Source organism: Oncorhynchus tshawytscha, linkage group LG02, assembly GCF_018296145.1.
Source record: "Oncorhynchus tshawytscha isolate Ot180627B linkage group LG02, Otsh_v2.0, whole genome shotgun sequence".
In the NCBI taxonomy this organism is placed as follows: domain Eukaryota; kingdom Metazoa; phylum Chordata; class Actinopteri; order Salmoniformes; family Salmonidae; genus Oncorhynchus; species Oncorhynchus tshawytscha.
The window spans coordinates 1781608-1803952 of record NC_056430.1 but is presented as its reverse complement, the minus strand read 5'-3'; the positions used below and the strand labels follow the sequence as shown (position 1 = coordinate 1803952).

Here is a 22345-nt window from a genome sequence, read left to right as displayed (position 1 = left end):
CCATACCAGGCGGGGATGCAACCACTGCTTGCTTAGCAAGTACCTCTTTCTCCCGATTTGGCCCAGACCTGGCACAAACTTGGGACCTCTGCCTTGCTAGCACACATGACTGCCTTCCTGAAGTGTCTTACCAGTTGGTGCAATTCGAAAAGTTAGCTATACACTGGCGCATGTGGGGACATTTCAGGCTGAGGAGTAAGTTTCACACATCCCCATGTGCAACACTAGCTCAAAGGATATTCAAGATTCCTTCATAGAAGCCTCTCGTCCTAGGTATAATTCTATGGACCTAATTCAGATAATGCTTGTAATAAAATGCTTAGCGCTTCAAGCCTGCTCCTCAACCCTCTCTCTCGCTCTCTCCCAACCTGTAAAATTTCTGTCACATTTTGCAACATAAGCTACACTTCTCTGTCCATCATGCATGAGAACAACTAGCTTGCCTGCTCCATCCGCACTGATTGGTGAAGTCATTTAAATGAGCTAAAGGTAAAAATTGGTTGATTTCACAGGTTAAAAAGAACAGAAAGGAGCAATATAAACCATTACTTTTTGGGGGTTAGATCCGGTTCAGAACTTAATTTTGCTGGTCAGAAACACTGGAACAGAACAAAACAATAGTGGTTCTGTTCAAAACGAAACGATTGGGCAATAATTTCGGTTCCAACCCCTGCGAAACCCATGTTGTCACAGACGCTATAATGGCACAGATACAAAGATGAGTCCTCTACCGATATCTATGGCCTGTTGTTACACTCGCGTATCTGCCGTCTCATTGGCTAGAATGGTCCCACCTGATCTCGTCTCCTCCCGCATGCTTTACATATTTGTGGACATCTATTGCCATTATTAGACTGGTCACTCGAATATCTTGTCAATATAATAGACAATCTTTGACCGAACTAAAAAAGCAGACTTTTTACGGGACGGGTGAACGTTCACAAACGCCCCTTCTTCCTTATATGGGTGTTCATTCCACCCAGTTTCCTTTTTTATTTTTTATGATCCCCGCCTCTTTTCACTGAGTCAATTCGCCCCATTGCAGCCATTTTAATCTAGACTTCAGTTGCCAGTGGACTGAATGATGCTTGTTTAAGACCGTTGAAAGGTAAGGTTTTATTTAGATTTAAAAAATGTGCGTCTCTTGGTAGCTGTCAGTGTTTCATCTAATGACATTTCCCTCCAATTCTGGGCTCCAATTTCGCGTTGAACGCAGAGAAAGCGTAAGGAAACACAAAATCGCATAGCAAACTGTGTTGCTTGATAACTGAGAGGGAAGTGTGTGTTAACGTCAGTCTACTAGTGACCCGGCTGTCGCTAGCTAGCTTTGTGTGAAGTCTAATTTGCGTCTTATTACTGAGATTTTAATTTTAAAATACATTTGATTTTCTTTGTTTGTAGTTTATTGTAAACCCCTTTCTGTTCTTACTAAGTTTATTTGTTCATATTTACATTTAATTTAAAACTAGCTAGTTTTGGGATGGGAGTTACCAAAGGTTTTCATATGGGGGGATTTGTTCCTTCATACCACAAGGGGCGCTACCACCAATGTTGGGGTCGTTATGTGTAATAATTCACGACTCGTTACTTCTAAGAACAGTAATCCATTACGTTTAAGCCTAATTTATACCCTACGCAAAACTAAACAAACTACATGCAAAAAGTAAAATTTAGCTACGCAAAATGGCAATAATCCGCTGTAGTTGTTTAGCAAAAAATACAGAAACTTCTCCATTTGTAACTCGGCAGAATTACGAAAGATCACCAATTAACATTTTAGGCCTACTTTCCATCGAAAGTAACTTGTTATATCACTGAAAAATGATCAATATTTAGATCTCACAGTTCAACTGTTGTGGGGGTGAGCCGCACCCACTGCTTTCCTGTGCTACAACTGCTCCACCATAGAGGCTAAATGTGTAGTTTGTGTTTTGTAGTCTCTGATTAGTACTAGGATGCTCACATTATAGCCTACTACCTTTTGTAAGAAGGCATCGCCTAGATCTCTACGGAACAGCATGGGAAACAGTTGGTTGGCAGCCTATTCAGCACAGCGAACAATCCCCTCCCTTGATTGAATATTGAGTAGTCAAGACACTTTTTGAAGACCATGTTATTGACCAAAGTGATATGGTAGCTAGTAGAAAATACTTTAGGGGTGGCTGCTAACTGTTAATAAATATAGCTAACTAGCCTAGTTTGTCATTTGAGAGGTCTGTTTTCATATACTTGTGAAAATATAGTTTACTCTCATTTAAGCCTTTTTAAAGTAAGACTAGACTGAAGGCCAATTATTAACTGAGAAGGGAATTTACCATAACACATTTTCACTGCACTTGACATTAGCGCTGTCAGGTCATTTTATATTTGTATACCCAATGATTATTGATGAAGACCATCATGAAAATATAATAACCTAACAAATAAATGTATATTTTAAATTAACTTCAAGTCCACAAACTTGACCCAAAAGCAGCAAAGTAAAAGTAAGCCTGGTTTTCATCTAACGTCAACATCAGGAGAGATGGGAGGAGGAAAACGTACCGTTTCAGTATTATGTTGTGGAACAAACCGCTGATTGAAGGCGGTCAAAAAGATGACGCGTGTATTTTTTTTAAAATATAAAAACATACTAACTTTGTTGCTCCTTATTTCAGCAAGGTGTTGCACTGACTCTTCGGTTGCCTAGGCAAAGCTCCCCCCCCTCCTCCCTGCAGCACATGCAATCAGGAGCAGAGGTGAGCAGAATTAGCCGTTAAAAAAATATATACAAATGTTTAGTCTGTTTTGCTATTAGAATGATTATATTGGTGGCCGTGGTCATTTGGATAACCAATGAAGTCATCAAAAATTCCAAGACCGTCACAGCCCTACTTTGCGGTATACCATATTTTACTACACCGACTATACAAAGTATTCACCCCCCTTGGCATTTTTCCTATTTTGTTGCCTTACAACAACCCCCCCCCCAAAAAAAATATATTTTAATTTCAAGTTGTATCATTTGATTTACACAACATGCCTACCACTTTGAAGATGCACAGTATATTTTTATTGTGAAACAAACAAATAAGATAAAAAAACAACTTGAGTGTACAATAACTATTCACCCACCAAAGTCAATACTTTGTAGAGACACCTTTTGCAGCAATTACAGCTGCAAGTCTCTTGGGGTATGTCTCTATAAGCTTGGCACATCTAGCCACTGGGATTTTTTTCCCATTCTTCAAGGCAAAACTGTTCCAGCTCCTAGAAGTTGGATGGGTTCCTGCTGGTGTACAGCAATCTTTAAGTCATACCACAGATTCTCAATTGGATTGAGGTCTGGGCTTTGACTAGGCCATTCCAAGACGTTTAAATGTTTCCTCTTAAACCACTCGAGTGTTGCTTAGCAGTATGCTTAGGGTCATTGTCTTGCTGGAAGGTGAACCTAAGTCCCAGTCTCAAATCTCTGGAAGACTGAAACAGGTTTCCCTCAAGAATTTCCCTGTATTTAGCACCATCCATCATTCCTTCAATTCTGACCAGTTTCCCAGTCCCTGCAGATGAAAAACCCACAGCATGATGCTGCCACCACCATGCTTCACTCTGGGGATGGTGTTCTCGGCATAATGAGAGGTGTTGGGTTTGCGCCAGACATAGTGTTTTCCTTGATGGCCAAAAAGCTACATTTTAGTCTCATCTGACCAGAGTACCTTCTTCCATATGTTTGGGGAGATTCCCACATGCCTTTTGGCGAACACCAAATGTGTTTGCTTATTTTTTTCTTTAATCAATGGCTTTTTTCTGGCCACTCTTCCATAAAGCCCAGCTCTGTGGCGTGTTCAGCTTAAAGTGGTCCTATAGACAGATACTCCAATCTCCACTGTGGAGCTTTGCAGCTCCTTCAGAGTTATCTTTTGTCTCTTTGTTGCCTCTCTGATTAATGTCCTCCTTGCCTGGTCCGTGAGTTTTGGTGGGCGGCCCTCTCTTGGCAGGTTTGTTGTGGTGCCATATTCTTTAAAACATTTTAATAATGGATTTAATGGTGCTCTGTGGGATGTTCAAAGTTTCTGATGTTTTTATAACCCAACCCTGATCTGTACTTCTCCACAACTTTGTCCCTGACCTGTTTGGAGAGGCTCCTTGGTCTTCATGGGGCCGCTTGCTTGGTGGTGTTGCAGACTCAGGATCTTTCAGAACAGGTGTGTGTGTATATACTGAGATCATGTGACACTTAGATTGCACACAGGTGGACTTTATTTTAACTAATTATGTAACTTCTGAAGGTAATTGGTTGCACCGGATCTTATTTAGGGGCTTCCTGGCTAAGGGGGTGAATACATATGCACGCACCACTTTTCTGTTTATAATTGTTTGAAACATGTTTTTTCATTTCACCAATTTGGACTATTTTGTGTATGTCCATTACATGAATTCCAAATAAAAATCCATTTGAATTACAGGTTGTAATGCAACAAAATAGGAAAAATGCCAAGGGAGATGAATACTTTTGCAAGGCACTGTACTAAACATTAGGAACACCTTCCTAATATTGAGTTGCACCCCCTCTTTGCCCTCAGAACAGCCTTAATTCGTCAGGGCGTGGACTCGACAAGGTGTTGAAAGCATTTACAGGGATGTTAGTCCATGTTGACTCCAATGCTTCACACAGTTGTCAAGTTGGCTGGGAGGGCGTCGTAATGATATAAATCATTTAGCTGAAAACAGTCCTTTTACCAGATGAACTAATGACAAGAGCAGTTGATTGTTATTAAAGAGAGTCCAGACGTGTTAGTTTAGGACATGTCTCTGAATGGCCGTATAAATCAGACAACGCCCGCCCCAAGAGCGGATATTTAATCCTGTTGTTTCTACTGAGCTCGACAGGCCCAACACTTGAGTTAGGGCTGGGTAGGGATTGTTTTCTCATTAACTAGGTTAGGGATCGGGTATCACTGAATTTAACACTAATATTTAGGTTTAGCGGTATCCAGATTGCCATACCATTTTTTTAATGCTGACCTAGTGCCATACTGAGATATTTGGTAATACCGGCACTGAACACAAGGGGTGACATTTTCTATCCCCATGTACATGTAAAATCCCATAGAGAATGCCTACAAGCACATTGCAGACATTTTTATTTTTATACAGTCTGACCTAAGCTATTTGCAGAACAGACATCCCAGCCTAAAGTTATACAAGTAACTCAAAAATGCTACAGTTTGCTGCACAAAATACATATTACACAGCAAGGCTCTAGATCCAGGAGGGGATTCTCTCTACTGTTAATAAGAAAGCGAAGCTTGATTTTTGGAAGAAACTAAGCTAGATCAGGGGTTCCCAAACTTTTTTCTCTCAGGGCCCCCTTCCAGCATTGGGGAATGCGCTGCCACGTCAATTTCTATGGGCTGTTCATGACACAAGCCGTTCACACCCTTGTTGTTGACGGTGGACCCCATGGGTTCGCAAACTGCAGTGAGGTTATTGTATGGGAGAATATACAAACACAGTTGAGATTTTGAAAAATAACATTTGACTGGTTTGTTTTCATTTTGATATGAGATAAATGTAATGAATTTAAGGTTATTTGTTTATATAAATGTACTGTCTAGGACTGGGGTTCCACTAGCGGCACCATTTCTTATTAATCCAGCCACAGTGTCTGATTTCAAAAATGCTTTAAAGCGAAAGCTCCACAAACGATTATGTTAGGTCTCACAGAACAACCCAGCCATTTTTCCAGCCAAAGAGAGGAGTCACAAAAAGCACAAATGGAGAGAAAATGAATCACTAACATTTTATGATCTTCATCAGATGACACTCATAGGACTTCATGTTACACAATAGATGTATGTTTTGTTTGGTAAAGTTCATATTTATATCCAAAAATCCCCCCAAAAATTATTTTACATTGGCGTGTTACATTCAGTAGTTCCAAAACATGCAGTGATATTGCAGAGAGCCACATGAATTCACAGAAATACTCATTATAAATGTTGATGAAAATTCAAGTGTTATGCATGGAACTTTAGATAAACTTCTCCTTAATGCTAGTGCTGTGTCAGATTTTTAAAAATTAAAAAAACATTACAGAAAAAGCATAATCTGAGAACGACGCTCAGAGCCCAAACCAGCCAGAGAAATATCCGCCATGTTGGGTAGTCAACATTATTCATAAATAGAATTATAAATATTCACTTACCTTCGATGATCTTCATCAGAATGCACTCCCAGGAATCAAAGTTCCACAATAAATGCTTGTTTTGTTCAATAATGTCCATTTATGTCCAATAGCCTCTTTTGTTAGGGCGTTTGGTTAACAAATCCAAAATTGCGTTCAGGTCCAGTCGGACGAAAAGTTCAAAAAGTCATATTACAGGTCGAAGAAACTTGTCAAACTAAGTATAGAATCAATCTTTAGGGTGTTTTTATCATAAATGTTCAATAATGTTCCAACTGGAGAATTCCATTGTCTGTAGAAAAGCAATGGAACGAGAGATAACTCATGTGAAACCGCGTGACTGAGAACGAGGCTGCAGGCAGACCCCTTAGTCAAACGGCTCCCATCCGGCCCCCCTTTCACAGTAGAAGCCTGAAACAACGTTCTAAAGACTGTTGACATCTAGTGGAAGCCTTAGGAAGTGCAACATAACCCATATCCCACTGTGAATTTGATAGGGGCTGAGTTGGAAAAACTACTGGATTTTTTTCTCTCAGGTTTTTGCTTGCCATATGAGTTCTGCTATACTCAGACATAATTCAAACAGTTTTAGAAACTTCAGAGTGTTTTCTATCCAATACTAATAATAATATGCATATATTAGCATCTGGGAAAACCAGGCCTGGTTTTCATAGCTGACTTTGAAAAGGCAGATAAATAAAGTATGACTGGAGTTTATATATAAATGCCTAGAACATTTCAATTTAGGAGAATCTCTTATAAAATGGATTAAAGTCATGTATAGTAACCCTAGGTGTAAAATAGTAAATAATGGCTACTTCTCAAAGTTTTAAGCTCTCAAGAGGAGTAATACAAGGTTGTCCACAATCGGCATATCTATTTATATTGCCATCGAAATGTTAGCTGTTAAAATCAGGTCCAACAATATTCTTAAAGGATTAGAAATTCAGGGCTTAACACCATACAATGACCCCTTCAGCTCCACCGCCTCATAGAGGATCTAGATACTTTTTCTAACCTCTCCGGATTACAACCAAATTATAAATGCGTATTAGACAACAAAAAAATACAACTTTGACATTACCATGTAGTTTACCAATAAGATGGTCTGATGTGGATATACTCTGGATACATATCCCTAAATAAATACATTCTCACTCAATTCATTTTTATAGAAAGTTAGCAAAAAGAGAAGCTCTGGCTAACATGGAAAGGAAAATACCTGTCTATTTGTCAAACTCACCTTGATTAACTCTTTAGTAATTTCCCATTTTACCTATTTGCTTATGGTTTTGCCTACACCTAGTGACCTGCTTTTATTATTTTATGAGCAAAGAATATTCAATTTCATTCGGAATGGTAAGTCAGACAAAATTAAAAGGCCCTATTTATATAATTAATATATGAATTCCGGGGGGGCAGAAATGATTAAATATTAAAGCTTTAGACCTCCCACTAAAGGCATCAGTCATACAAAAGTTATACTTAAATCCAAACTGGTTCTCTAGTAAGTTAGTAAGAATTTCTTAGTGCATGTTCAAGAATGGCCTTTTCCCTTTATTCAGATTACAACCTCTCACTTTAGGTTATTTGAAAATGAAATAATCTCCAAAATATTGACATTTATTAAAACCAGCCATAGAAAGTTGGTTGCAATTTCAGTTTAATCCACCAGAATAGGCAGAACCAATAATACAGCAAATATTGTGATTTAAACTGAAATATACTTATTGATTTAAAAATGGTAGAATCTTTGTAAATGATATAAATAAGACTGGTGGTGTTATGTCACACATGCAGCTAACACATAGATATGGAAATATCTGCTCTACCCAAAATGACAACCAACTAATTGCAGCATTACTGCAAAAATGGAAGAGGCAAGTGGAAGGGGGAAAAAGTAAGGAACTTGTCTATCGGCCCTGCATTAAAGACTACAATTGGTTAAAGAAAATGTGATCAATAAAAAAAGTGCACCACTTTCATTTCAGGACCAAAAAATTGTCAGCCATACCATATAGATTAAAAAAAAAAAAAAAAATAGGGAAGAGATTTTCAATGTACTGATTATATGGCACATGGTTTATGAACTGATACGACGCCAGATTCAAGACTAAGAATTTTTTAATTTAAATTACTAGACAAAATTCTTGCAAAATTATAACCAATTTGTTATATAAATGGTGGACACAACCTTCCCAGCTCTGCAGATTTTGCTGCGAAGAGACAGTCATTAGATAATTTATTATGTAGCTGGTTTTTGGTCACAGGTCCAGGAATGGCTGAAGAATTGAAATATCTACCTGGAGCTAACCCTGCAGATAGCACTACTGGGCGATCTGAAAAGTCATAGTCAATCAATAATGTAATACTTTGAGCAGAAATGCGTATCTTTTAATTTTCAATCTGTAGAGAATGGAATGGCTCAGAACTTTCAGATGGGAGGGGTTGAATGGAGCTGAAGGGTGGGACTATAATAACCAAGATGACTAAATATACTGTGTCCATAAAATGCATATAGGTTCAGAACCTTTAACAGAACATTTAGAAAATAAATGGAAAATAGAAATCGAACTGGATTGACATCAGAAATGGAGGAAGGCCAGGACTTAAAACACACAAAATATAACTATTCTAAAATAGTCAGTGAAATGTACATAGGCTTCTACTTCCAGTTTATACGTACTAAGTGTTCATTTAGTTTATTCCAATTACGGGAGCGGTGGTAGTATAATATAATAAAGGACAACGTAAATGTTTAATCAATTTTAGAATTAGGCTGTAACCTAACAAAATGTGGAAAAAGTCAAGGGGTCTGAATACTTTCTAAAGGAACTATTGGAACATGCATACATACAGTGCCTTTGGAAAGTATTCAGACCCCTTGACTTTTTCCACATTTTGTTAGGTTACAGCCTAATTCTAAAATTGATTAAATAATTTATTCCCTTATCAATCTACACACAATACCCCATAATGACAAAGCAAAAACAGGTTTGTAGAAATGTTTGCTAATTTCAACAACAAAAATATGACATTTGCATAAGTATTCAGACCCTTTTAATCAGTACTTTGTTGAAGCACCTTTGGCAGCGATTACAGCCTCCAGTCTTCTTGGGTATGACACTACAAGATCCTCTCAAGCTCTGTCAGGTTGCATGGGGAGCGTCACTGCACAGCTATTTTCAGGTCTCTCCAGAGATGTTCGATCAGGTTCAAGTCCAGGCTCTGGCTGGGCCACTCATGGACATTCAGAGACTTGTCCCGAAGCCACTCCTGCGTTGTCTTGGCTGTGAGCTTAGGGTTGTTGTCCTGTTGGAAGGTGAACCTTCACCCCAGTCGGAGGTCCTGAGCGCTCTGGAGAAGGTTTTAATCAAGGATCTCTCTGTACTTTGCTTCGTTCATCTTACCCCCGATCCTGACTAGCCTCCCAGTCTTTTCCGCTGAAAAACATCCCCACAGCATGATGCTGCAACCACCATGCCTCACCGTAAAGATGGTGCCAGGTGTCCTCCAGACGTGACACTTGACATTCAGGCCAAAGAGTTCAATCTTGGTTTCATCAGACCACAGAATCTTGTTTCTCATGGTCTGAGACAATTTAGGTGCCTTTTGGCAAACTACAAGCTGGCTGTCATGTGCCTTTTTTACTGAGGAATTATTTTCGTCTTGTCACTCTACCATAAAGGCCTGATTGGTGGAGTGCTGCAGAGATGGTCCTTCTGGAAGTTTCTCCCATCTCCACAAACCATCGGGTTCTTGGTCACCTCCCTGACCAAGGCCCTTCTCCTCCGGTTGCTCAGTTTGGCCGGGCAGCTCTAGGAAGAGTCTTGGTAGTTCCAAACTTCTAACATTTAAGAATTATGGAGGTCACTGTTTCCTCAGATCTGTGCCTCAACACAATCCTGTCTCAGGTGGTCTACAGAGAATTCCTTTGAACTCATGGCTTTGTTTTTCCTCTGACATGTACTGTCAACTGTGGAACCTTGTATAGACAGGTGTGCCTTTCCAAATCATGTCCAATCATTTCAATTTGCCACAGGTGGACTCCAAGTTGTAGAAACATCTCAAGGATGATCAATGGAAACCGGATTCACCTGAGCTCAATTCCAAGTCTCATAACAAAAGGACTGAATACTTATGTGAATAAGGTATATTCTGCCCTTGAGTTGCATTCCCATGCAAAACTAGACAGATAGCTAACAACTAAGTTTTCAATAAAACTCCCAAGGCGTGACTTTTCTTGAATGAATATATTGAAAAGGTTTATGTTGTGAAACTGCAAAATACAGAAAAGAATATACTTTAGTATTCAATTCACACCGACATACTGTATCTGTACATTAAACATTTAGTATTCAATTCTCACCGACATACTGTAGCTGTACATTAAACATTAGAAGTTGCATAAATACAAAGCACGCGCTAAGGTACCATGCATCTGGCATGATGCCAAACCATATAGCTAATTGTTAACCATATGGTAGTTCGCTCCTTTCATTACTCTAATAATGTACAACCATTTATGTAGAATAACAAAGCATATTACACTAGAAACAGTAACAAAACTACAGTATTGTATATTTTACAATTCGTTTGCATCACGCACAAGCAAAGTAATACAGCTAACGACATACATTGAAGGCATTGCAATTTGTGAGTAAATGCAACCAACATTGATATGTAAGCAACTCTATCAATAACAAGATTATCATCATTAGCTAAATGCTTGAATCGAACTTACAAACAAATATTTTCCAAGGCTGAAGCGTGACAAGAAATAACTACATTGAAAGACCTGCACCGTAGCGCTGTTTGTAGCTGCTTCTATGCGTGCAGAACAAATTCTCTACTTCCTGTTTGCGTCGTCTTTCTAAGTACCAGAAACATCCACTAGGGGGAAAATAACACCATTGAACACAATGAAAATCCAATTGAACCATTGTAATAAAATAATCTGTTACCTTCTAACAGGATGGCAGCACACTCCCCGCCTGGTATAATGAAATTGTGCCACTATGAAATAAAACATATCAAGAAACAAATAATGTCCTTTCTATTTTTATCTTTTGTCTCTAGGATGCTTCAGAAAGAAGAACAACAATCTCTGAGATTGGTCTCAGAAACACCTTAGCAGCTCCTTGTTTGACAATTTTTAGTTCTACTTTCCTAACCTTTTTGTCAGTACTGGGAAAGGTTTTTACCACAAGCCCGACTGGCCAGTCATTTCTGTGTGCCTGACTGTCTTTCTATAAGACAACATCTCCCACTTTTACATTTGGCTTTTCTGCTGTCCCTTTTCTACGTCTCTGCAGCGTTGTCAGGTACTCTTGTCTCCACCTTTTCCAAAAGGTGTCAGCGAGACACTGAACTTGCTTCCACTTTTTCTATCTCTTCTTTTTCTGTGGGAAGAGGGGCATCCCACTCACTCTGATCAGAAGAGAGTTCTCTGATTAAGGCTGTACCTTGCATTGTTATTGGAGCCACGAACCCAAGGGGGTCGTAAAGACTATTCACTGTGGACAGGATGCCTCTCCGCGTAAAAGGTTTCTCATTGTGGGACACCTGGAAGGAGAAGCTGTCTGTTTCCAGGTTCCAGGAAAGTCCCAGACTCCGTTGAAAGGGGAGAGGATCCACTCCTAGGTCCAGATCTTTTAAGTCTTTTGCACAGTCCTCCTTAGGGAAGGCTTCCATAACTGTTTTGCTATTGGATGCAATCTTGTGTAGTTTCATGTTGGACTCCGCCAACATTGCTTGTGTTTTTCTTAGAATGTTGATAGCTTCTTCTGTAGTAGCTACTGATGTCAGACCATCATCGACGTAGAAGTTCCTCAGTACATATTGCCTGGGTTCTGACCCGTGTTCCTTCTCACCCTGTAGCGCTGCTCGTCTCATGCAGTATATGGCTACAGCTGGTGAAGGGCTGTTCCCAAATACATGGACTTTCATCCTGTACTCAGTTATGTTTCTATCTGGGTTATCTTCATACCAGAGAAACATTAAGTAATCTCTGTGATCCTCACGCACACAAACAGTAAAACATTTGTTGCACATCTGCTGTTAGTGCAATGCAATCCTTGCGGAAACTCATTAGGACACCCAAGAGTGTGTTGTTTAAGTCTGGACCACTGAGCAGAACATCGTTAAGTGACACGCCTTGACACTTAGCACTGGAGTCAAATACTACTCTTATTTGTTCAGGCTTTTGTGGATGGTAAACACCAAATCTGGGTAGAGACCAACGTTCTTTGTCTCCCTCTAGTGGCTGTGAAGGTTCGGCTTGGTCGTTATCCAGCATCTTTTGCATGAAGTCAATAAAATGTCGCTTCATGTCAGGCTTTTTGTCTACAGTCCTGCGAAGTGATGTGAGATGGTTCATGGCCTGCTCCCTGTTATTAGGAAGGCGACGTCTAGCGGGGGGATAGAGTAGTGGAGCCACCCAGTTGTTTCCATCATCCTGGAAAACCTGTTTGTCCATAATGTCCAAGAAGGCTTTGTCCTCCACTGATGGTGCTGGTTTATCATCGTTTTGTCGAACACGGAACATCCCAGGCTGTATGTGTTCACAGTTGTGATTGGATCTCTCGAGTGCACTGTAGAGGGAGAGATGTGTTTCTGAGCTACGCTGTTGTAGTTCTCTTTTACCTGGATGATGTCAGGGCAAGGGCTCAGATAGGATGTGCGACCATTTTGAAGTATGTTTGTCCTGAACATGTTAATAACATTGGCTGGTCGGTGAGCCGTTACCAGACAGACCTCACCCACGATGACCCACCCGAGGTCGAGTCGCTGTGCATAAGGATTGTCGTGGGGCCCATTGATTTGCTCTCGTACCTTGTGTACCCTTAAGATGTCTCGTCCTAAGAGCAGGAGGATGGGAGCGTCTGGGTCCACAGCTGGAATTCTGTCCATAACTGGTTGCAGATGGGGATGATGATACGCAATGTCGGGGGAGGGAATCTCCATCCTATCGTCTGGCATCATATCACACTCTATCAGAGTAGGGAGAGTGAGCTGCATGTGTCCATCTATAGACTCCACCATGAAGTTGACGGCTCTCCTGCCTGAAGTCTCTGTTACCCCAGAACACGTCTTCATGGTGTATGGAGCAGAGTTGTCATTGATGTTGAAGAGACTGAAAAACTCTGTCTTGGCCAGAGATTTGTTACTCTGTTCATCAAGCACTACATACATTTTGACAGCTTTCTCTCTTTTCCTAGCCGGATAGGCTTTGACTAGGCATATTTTTGAACATGATCTTGGATTGACTGCCTCATCACAGATCTCTGTACACTTTGAGGTGACAGATAGAAGAACATCGTCACCTTGCTCCCCGCCATGCTCTGTCTCTGCTGTAGCGGTGTATTTGTAGGGGCTGGGCCTGGATGCAGAGCAGCAAGATGCCTGTCGCTGTCACACTCGGAGCACTTGATTGAAACCTTAGTCTTTAGCTCTGTGCTGAGTTGACCCACAACATCGGAAACAAATGCCATTGTCTTTGAGATATGATTTGTGCTCATCTAGAGTTTTGTATCTAAACCCACAACACTTTTTAAGAGGATGAGGCTTGTTATGTATTGGGCAGTGACGGTCAGGGTTTTCAACCTTTGTCTTACTGGGTTTGGTTTGGTGGTCTGAGGCCTCAGATGACACATCTGTCTTGTATACAGTCACAGGTGTCTTGCTGCTGTACCTGGCAGGTTTCTCACTTTTCATGGACACCTGGTTAGTTGAGGTGTAGAGGGTGAAGCTGGGGTCATTTCTAATTTTCACCTGGTTCCTGATGAATCTCGAGAAGAACGAGAATGGTGGGAATGCTACCCGATAGCCCTCATATTTGGATCCCTGTGCTATCCATTTTTCTTGTAAACTGAATGGAAGTTTCTCTACAATAGGGTTTACCCCCCGAGATAAGCGAGGCCTGGAAGGTACCCTTCTACTTTAGCACACTCCAGTTTGAGAAGAATGTCTCCTAGTTCTCTTAGTTTGTGATTGTCTTTGTTAGCCAGTTTTGGAAAATCATACATTTTCTTCAACAGTGCATTCTCGATCACTTCGGGTGTACCATAGCACTCTTCTAGTCGTTGCCAGACCATGTTAAGTCCTGCTGTTGCGTTGAAAATATGGACAGATCTAATTCTGTTTGCTTGCTCAGACGACTCTGCCCCTAGCCACTTGGTAATTAGATCTAACTCTTCCCTGGCTGATAAATTCAAGTCTCTGGTCGCATTGAGAAAGGATGCTTTCCATGCCCAATAATTTTCAGGGCGATCATCAAACTTCAGGAGTCCGGAACTCACCATCTCACGGCGTAGGAGGTACTTGATGAGGTCTGGTGCCACTTGTGACTCAGGGAAGTTTTTGTGTGTGTGACTGGAAGTGGGCTTGTTTTCCATTTCCACCATGCTGCTGTTCATTTCTTTTGAACGGAGAGTCTCTGCTCATGTTCTGTTTGCTACTTTCTGGATTATGGCATGTAGCTGGGTCAACACTAAGCTCTTGTTTCTCCACTTCAAATGGAAGTTCAGCAAAATAGGGCCTAGCATGTTGTTGCACATACTCACATGTACGTTGGACTGGACTTAAGGGCTGTGTCCCTGTGTCTAGTTCTTTGCGAAGCTCTCTGCGTTCTGATCCTACAGCTTCTTCAAAGGCTGCAGCTTCAGCCAACGCAGCAGCAGCTGCTCTCAACTTGGAGAACATATAAACTTGCCTCGGTCAGCTTTTTGCTTCAACAAGCTGGCCTCTATTTCTGCCTTTTGTTTCATCACAGAAGCTTCCTTCTCAGCATAGGAGACTTGTGCACGCGCTGCTCCTGCCTTGGCGCGTGCTTTGATGGCTGCAGAACTCGCCGTTGAGGATCTGCTTGACTGTTTTGATGACCTTGATCTTGTAGACTGAGACTTGGTCCCAATGTGCTGAAGAGACTCTTCCATCTCTCTCTGTTGAACACCTGGCTCTGGTTGTTGCATCATAGACTGCTGGTCTTCCCTCGGATAAGATGCTTTGTTGGCTGATGAACTTAGAAACAAAACCACCGTGTGTGGTTATTCTTGAGCTTGTGCCCGCTGTGTGGAAATTTCTTAAGCTATTTTGGCTTTGGGGTGTTGTGTGTAGATTGCTGGGGATTTTTTTAATGTAATAATTTTTAGAATAAAATGTGGAAAAGTCAAGGGGGTCTGAATACTTTCAGACGGCACTGTGTATCTGTATTTATATTACCAGTCAACATTTTGGACAGAACTACTCATTCAAGGGTTTTTCTTCTTTTTTTTTTACAATTTTCTACATTGTAGAATAATAGTGAATACATCAAAATTATGAAATAACACATGGAATCATGTAGTAACCAAAAAAGTTGGCAGCACTCCACTCTGTCTTGGTCAAATAGCCCTTACACAGCTTGGAGTTGTGTCGGGTCATTGTCCTGTTGAAAAACAAATGATAGTCCCACTTGATGCAGAATGCTGTGGTAGCGATGCTTGTTAAGTGTGCCTTGAATTCAAATTAATAAACTGAGAGTGTCACCAGCAAAGCAACATCACACCTCTATGCTTCATGGTGGGGACCATGCGGAGATAATCTGTTAACCTGTTGCGACGAGCAATCCCGTATCCGGGAGCGTAATTATAGCCTCAAGCTCATTACCATAACGCAACGTTAACTGAAATAAACAAAATTAAATAAATATATTGGCTCACAAGCTTAGCCTTTTGTTAACAACACTGTCATCTCAGATTTTCAAAAAAATGCTTTTCAACCATAGCTACACAAGCATTTGTGTAAGAGTATTGATAGCTAGCATAGTATTAAGCCTAGCATTCAGCAGGCAACATTTTCACAAAAACAAGAAAAGCATTCAAATAAAATCATTTACCTTTTTGAAGAACTTCAGATGTTTTCAATGAGGAGACTCAGTTAGATGTTCAGTTTTTCCAAAAAGATTATTTGTGTAGGAGAAATCGCTCCGTTTTGTTCATCACATTTAGCTGAGAAAACCCCCCGAAAATTCAGTCATTACAATGGCGAACGTTTTTCCAAATTAACTCCATAATAGACAGAAACATGGCAAACGTTGTTTAGAATCAATCCTCAAGGTGTTTTTCACATATCTATTCGATGATAAATCACTCGAGGCAGTTTGGTTTCTCCTCTGAACAAAATGGAAAAATGCACGCACCTGGAGATTACGCAATAGTTGACGGAGGACACAGAGCGGACACCTGGTAAATGTAGTCTCTTATGGTCAATTTTCCAATGATATGCCTACAAATACGTCACAATGCTGCAGACACCTTGGGGAAACGACAGAAAGTGTAGGCTCATTCCTTGCGCATTCACAGCCATATAAGCCATATATCCATATATCACAGCCATTTCGCTGCACAAGCATTTCGCTACACTCGCATTAACATCTGCTAACCATGTGTATGTGACAAATAAAATTGGATTTGATTTGATTTGATTTGATTTGAAGGAGACATTGGAACACAGCGCATTCAAAATCTGGCTCACTTCCTGTATGAAATTTCATCTTGGTTTCGCCTGTAGCATTAGTTCTGTGGCACTCAGACTATCTTTGCTGTTTTGGAAACGTCAGAGTGTTTTCTTTCCAAAGCTGTCAATTATATGCATAGTCAAGCATCTTTTCGTGACATATCTTTTATAAAACGGGAACGTTTTTCATCCAAAAATGAAATACTGCCCCCAGAGGTTCAAGAGGTTAACCTACTCTGTTTCTCACAAAGACATGGCCAGAAATCTCCAATTTGGAATCATCACAAAGGACAGATTTCCACCGGTCTAATGTCCATTGCTTGTGTTTTTTGGCCCAAGCAAGTCTCTTCTTATTGGTTTCTTTAGTAGTGGTTTCTTTGCAGCAATTTGACCATGAAGGCCTGATTCACACAGTCTCCTCTGAACAGTTGATGTTGATGTCTGTTACTTGAACTCTGAAGCATTTATTTGGGCTGCAATTTCTGAGGCTGGTAACTCTAACTTATCCTCTGCAGCAGAGGTAACTCTGGGTCTTCCTTTCCTGTGGCGGTCCTCATGAGAGCCAGTTTCATAATGCTTGATGGTTTTTGCGACTGCACTTGAAGAAACATTTAAAGTTCTTGAAATGTTCCGGATTGACCTTCGTGTCTTAAAGTAATGATGGACTGTCATTTCTCTTTGCTTATTTGAGCTGTTCTTGCCATAATATGGACTTGGTATTTTACCAAATAGGGGTATCTTCTGTATACCAGCCCTACCTTGTCACAACTGATTTGGCTCAAACGCATTAAGAAGGAAAGAAATTCCACAAGTTAACTTTTAACAAGGCACACCTGCCAATTTAAATGCATTCCAGGTGACTACCTCATGTATCTGGTTGAGAATGTCAAGTGTGCAAAGATATCAATGTAAAGGGTGGCTACTTAGAAGAATGTCAAATATAAAATATATATTAATTTAACACATTGTTTTTTGTCAGGCAAGTCGGGAGTATTTTTCACTTGCCCCGTAAATTATATGATTAGATACATGCAGAAATGCCATATACAATATTGCCCTCCTTTCAGGGGAGGAACCAGAAAGAAAGACCAGTTCTGGATTCTTGGTATTTTGGTTGACGGTATGGAAGAAGAAGAAAAATCTGAGCAAGCTCAACTTGCCCAACTGCCATACATTGTCGGTCTTTCACTTACAATACTGGGGAAGTTTTAGGCTACTGTAATTCTTTGCAGTTTGTTTGTTTTCGCCCCGCCCCCCCACACGCCTCTATTTGTCTTTATTTCACCTGTCCAATAGGGCAACCTCATGCTCATCTTGCATGACTGCTCAGTTTACTTTGCTCAGGCAATAAGGCAACCCTTTGTGTCAATCCCTGTTTGAAATGTTAAATCAACTTGCTAATTGGTTGCATTTGAGAATGTTAAGTACTCATTGTTAACTGAATACAAACCTTGAACCGAATACTTGTGCCCATCCCTACTAGGTAAACAATTAAGTTATTTATGGCTAGTTAGCTATAGCACCACACTGTTTAGCCTACATTACACTTTCCAAGTGTGACAATATAGCTATTTCATACATGTTTGTGCAGATAGTCACATTGTTTCTTCTTTTGCAATTGAAATAAGTGCTTGAATTCAGTCCCAACCCATAGAAGTGATCCCATTTAGGTACCCTTTCCAGCCTACAGCAGTAAGCATGCATTAGTTTTTAGTTTGTCTTCTCGATTATTATTTTGTTATTGGAAACTGCTACTCTCAATTCTCTCAACAGGGTGAAAAGCAAGACAGACTTCGGGAGCTCTCAAACATTTTACCTCAAGGCAGATGTCATGAATTACACAGACCCGGTTGTGGAGAAGGCCGTCAACTCCTGGTCCAGAATCGCCTCGGCTGGACAGACTGTCCTTCTAGAGGCATTACAGATCCTCAACCCCATGTCAAAGGATCTCTCGGACACCGAGGAACTAGTAACCTTTCTCCAAGGGCTTAAAGAAGAAGGCCACAAGCCCACAGTGCTACGAAGCAAAGATGTTTATGGATATAGATCCTGTACAGCCAGAACACTACCAGAAGAGATGTGCTGTACAGACACGACTAGCAAGGGCTCAAGGACAGGCAAGAGGAGGGGAAGGAAGAAGAAGAAGGAGTCTAACAAGTACGCATCGTGGACTACTAGTGCATCAGAATCTCACAAAGGATCTGTCTTTTCCCGACCTCCGGTTATGACTATTGAACCTCCACTGATACAGCAATGTCTGAAACTAACAAACATTACAGGTTTGACGAGAGGCCACACCGCGAGACTACAGATTCACTCTCAACTTTCAGGGATACCGTTGCAGAACATGGGTAGAACACCAAAAGCAGTGGCATTGGTCGGTCAAAGGTATCATCCCTCCTGTCCGGAATGGAACGGGGCCCTTATCGGAGACTCCGCCCCAGTGATGTATCAAAACGGCCGAGGAGTTTACAACTACAAGATTGACGTGTCAAACCACAGACGGTCCTGGAGGGACGACCAGTCTCTGTGGGTGATGAACAATCAGGAGGAGTGTCGTCTGGATGAGAACAGCCTGCGGTGGAAGGTGGTCAAAGTGGACGACTGCATCACAGTGGAGGAACTGAGGAGGAAGGCCCAGAGGATCCTGCAGGTGAACCTGTCTCCTGTGATACAGATACGACCGCTATATGAAACTGTAGCAGAATACCAGCGTGATATCTCCAGTGACTTCTTGGTTTAGGCTAGCGTTCATTTTGCAACACGGCTTGACTGAGCACGCTGAGGTTTGACTTTTACTGTTGAAGCCAGAAGGGGAACATTACGTCGGCATCGTCTGACTACAGTACAGTATGTTTCTTGTATTGTGCAACGACGGGATGATGTCATGGATCTAACGTGTCAACAGGACTGAAGAAACTGACGTGTCACAGAAGTTACACACGGTGGTGCTTGAAAGACACTCCATAGACCTTACAGTGCAGAATGGTGCACATTTAGTTGATTTTTTTACGAGCTTATGTTTTGTACCTTGAGGATGGACTGATGGATTTGGTAAACGGTGTCACTGTAGGACCACTTTTCTTGCAAGAACAAAAATAAAATGTTTACCCTATTTGGTCTAGCCTACACGACACTTTGCTGATTTTGGTCACCTGAAATGAATGTGCAAGACTTCTCTTGATTTAGCTCTTCCTGTTGTCACTGACTCATTTGATTGCCATTTTTATCTACTTTTGTGTAGTCTAGACTGTTTCATTGAGTTTAAACTTTGACGGCCTCAGATTTATTCTGTGTTTTCTGAATGTAAGCACTTGAATCGTAGCAATTCCATTGCAGGACTAAGTTTAAAATGGCCTTATTCTTTTTAACTAAAATAAATAGTATTTTTGTAGTGGCTTTTTTTTAATATATATATATATATAATTATATTTTCTCTGGGCAAAGCATTTAATAGCATCATCAACCACCCTCTTCATCTTTTGTAGTCTATTATTGAACCTGGATTGCAGAATTATTCCAGACTTTTGAAAATTGGAAACATGGAACAGATACTAGTTTTAGATCGGACGCTAACTTTGCATCGGTGCTAACTGGGAACCAGCTAAATCTGGCCATTGTGAAGAAGTTGCCACAAAGTGTTTTGTGATCCATCTTTCATCATTAGTTTAGTTGAATGGTTTCAGATGTGTTGTTTCCATGACTTATTTTAAGTTTGGTATTGAACATGTTGTATTGTAGTGGCACAGTCCATCAAGGGTAGCCTACTTCACGGGTCCTGTCCCAAATGGCACCCTTTTCCCTTTATAGTGCACTACTTTTGACCCGGGTCCCATAGGGTTCTGGTCAAATGTAATGGACTGAATAGGGTGCCATTTGGGAATCATCCATAATTGTGGTTTAGCAACTCTTTAGTGTTTTTTTTTTTATTTGCTTGCTGCGTCTTCATCTGGATTTAATTTAACATTTTCACCATCCCAGAAGTTACAGAACAAAAGTACAGTCAAATTAAGGAATGGGTTTAAGGTTTTTGTTAGGTCGGGTTTAATGTTAGGGAAAGTGAAGTGTTCAAATGTTTTGAATCATGTTGTGGCCCAAAAATCAGGGCCTTAAGTTGATCCTTTGTTGCCATATGTTGAAAATATTGTAAATGTTACTGAATGGTTGTGTTCAGACCAGGGAACAACCAGTCATTGCGATTGCCAAAGGCGTTCTTCGAGAAAATGACAGATTACTATGGCTGTAAAAAGTTTTTTTTTTGTGTTCAGCCAATCTTAATTTCAGTGTACCGATATAAAATGACGAAATGAAGTTGCCATGTTATTTTGAACTAGGGTATGTATGTATGTATGTATGTACAATAGGTCATGGGTTTTATACAACACTTATTTGCAGCAAATACGTTTTTTTCACGGGATCTTTAAAGCCTAATTTATACCTCATGCAAGTATGCAACGCAAGAACGTAATTATCTACTCAAAATGGCGATCCTGCATAGTTTCGAATTACACAAACATATGCAGCCCTGCAATTTGTATGTACGCATAATGGCCATTTTGCTTAGATAATTGTGTTATTTGCGTTGCACTCTTGTGTCTTGTATAGATAAGTACTCTTGTCACATGACACAGTGCTGCAGTTTTTCAACCAACTGTGTGTCTCTCAGATGTGTTTTTTGTTTTGTTGCAGTTGGTTGAAATTTGCTGAACAAAACTGTACAGTGTGTGTTGGATTAAATTTTCTGAAATTGCTCAATAAAATGAATCTAAAAAAGGCATTTGAATGAGATACCCAAGGGTGTGGAGTCTACTTCTCCAAGGGTGTGGAGTCTACTTCTCCAAGGGTGTGGAGTCTACTTCTCCAAGGGTGTGGAGTCTACTTCTCCAAGGGTGTGGAGTCTACTTCTCCAAGGGTGTGGAGTCTACTTCTCCAAGGGTGTGGAGTCTACTTCTACGTACCATCAATACTTGACTTCCTTGGTCAAGTATATCATATGTCAAATATTGGAGCTGCACTTGATTTAGTTTGTCCAGTCCAATGGAACCAACAGTGGTATAAAACTACTGTACCATTTATATTAACTTTTAACTATATTCCTTTCTATTTTATTTAACCAGGTCGGCCAGTTGTGACAAGTTCTCATTTACAACTGCGACCTGGCCAAGATAAAGCAGTGCGACACAGAGTTACACATGGGTTAAACACACATACAGTCAATAACACAACAGAAAAGTCTGTATACAATGTGTGTGCAAATGAGTTAAGGCAATAAATAGGCTAATAGTGGCGAAGTAATTACAATTTAGCAATTTGCACAGGAGTGATGGATGTGCAAGTAGAAATACTGGTTTGAAAAAGAGTAGAAAAACAAATATGGGGATGAGGTAGGTGGTTGGTTGGATGGGCTATTTACAGATGGGCTGTGTACAGCTGCAGCAATCGGTAAACTGCTCTGACAGCTGATGCTTAACATTAGTGAGGGAGATATGAGTCTCCAGCTTCAGTGATTTTTGCAATTCGTTCCAGTCATTGGCAGCAGAGAACTGGAAGGAAAGGTGGCCAAAGCAGGTGTTGGCTTTGGGGATGACCAGTGAAATACATCTGCTGGAGCGTGGAGATGCTTAATGTGAGTCTGGAAGGAGAGTTTACAGTCTAGCAGTTGGAGGCCACGGAAGGAGTGTT

At 40.6% G+C, this 22345-nt stretch overlaps 1 protein-coding gene across 2 annotated transcripts; it reads left to right on the top strand.

Annotated features, from left to right (window-relative positions):
• Window positions 1–989: 989 nt before the first annotated feature.
• On the top strand, window positions 990–21440 carry LOC112234368. 2 transcript variants are annotated; one of them, XM_024402424.2, is made up of 3 exons: window positions 1009–1108; window positions 2658–2738; window positions 18437–21440. In XM_024402424.2, exon 3 carries the CDS (start codon window positions 18495–18497, stop codon window positions 19404–19406), a length of 912 nt encoding a protein of 303 aa, XP_024258192.1. In that variant the 5' UTR covers window positions 1009–1108; window positions 2658–2738; window positions 18437–18494; the 3' UTR covers window positions 19407–21440. The 2 variants fall into 2 exon arrangements, with proteins under 2 accessions (XP_024258193.1, XP_024258192.1); XM_024402425.2 differs by lacking the exon at window positions 2658–2738 and having other exon boundaries at window positions 990–1108.
• The last annotated feature ends 905 nt before the right edge of the window (window positions 21441–22345 follow it).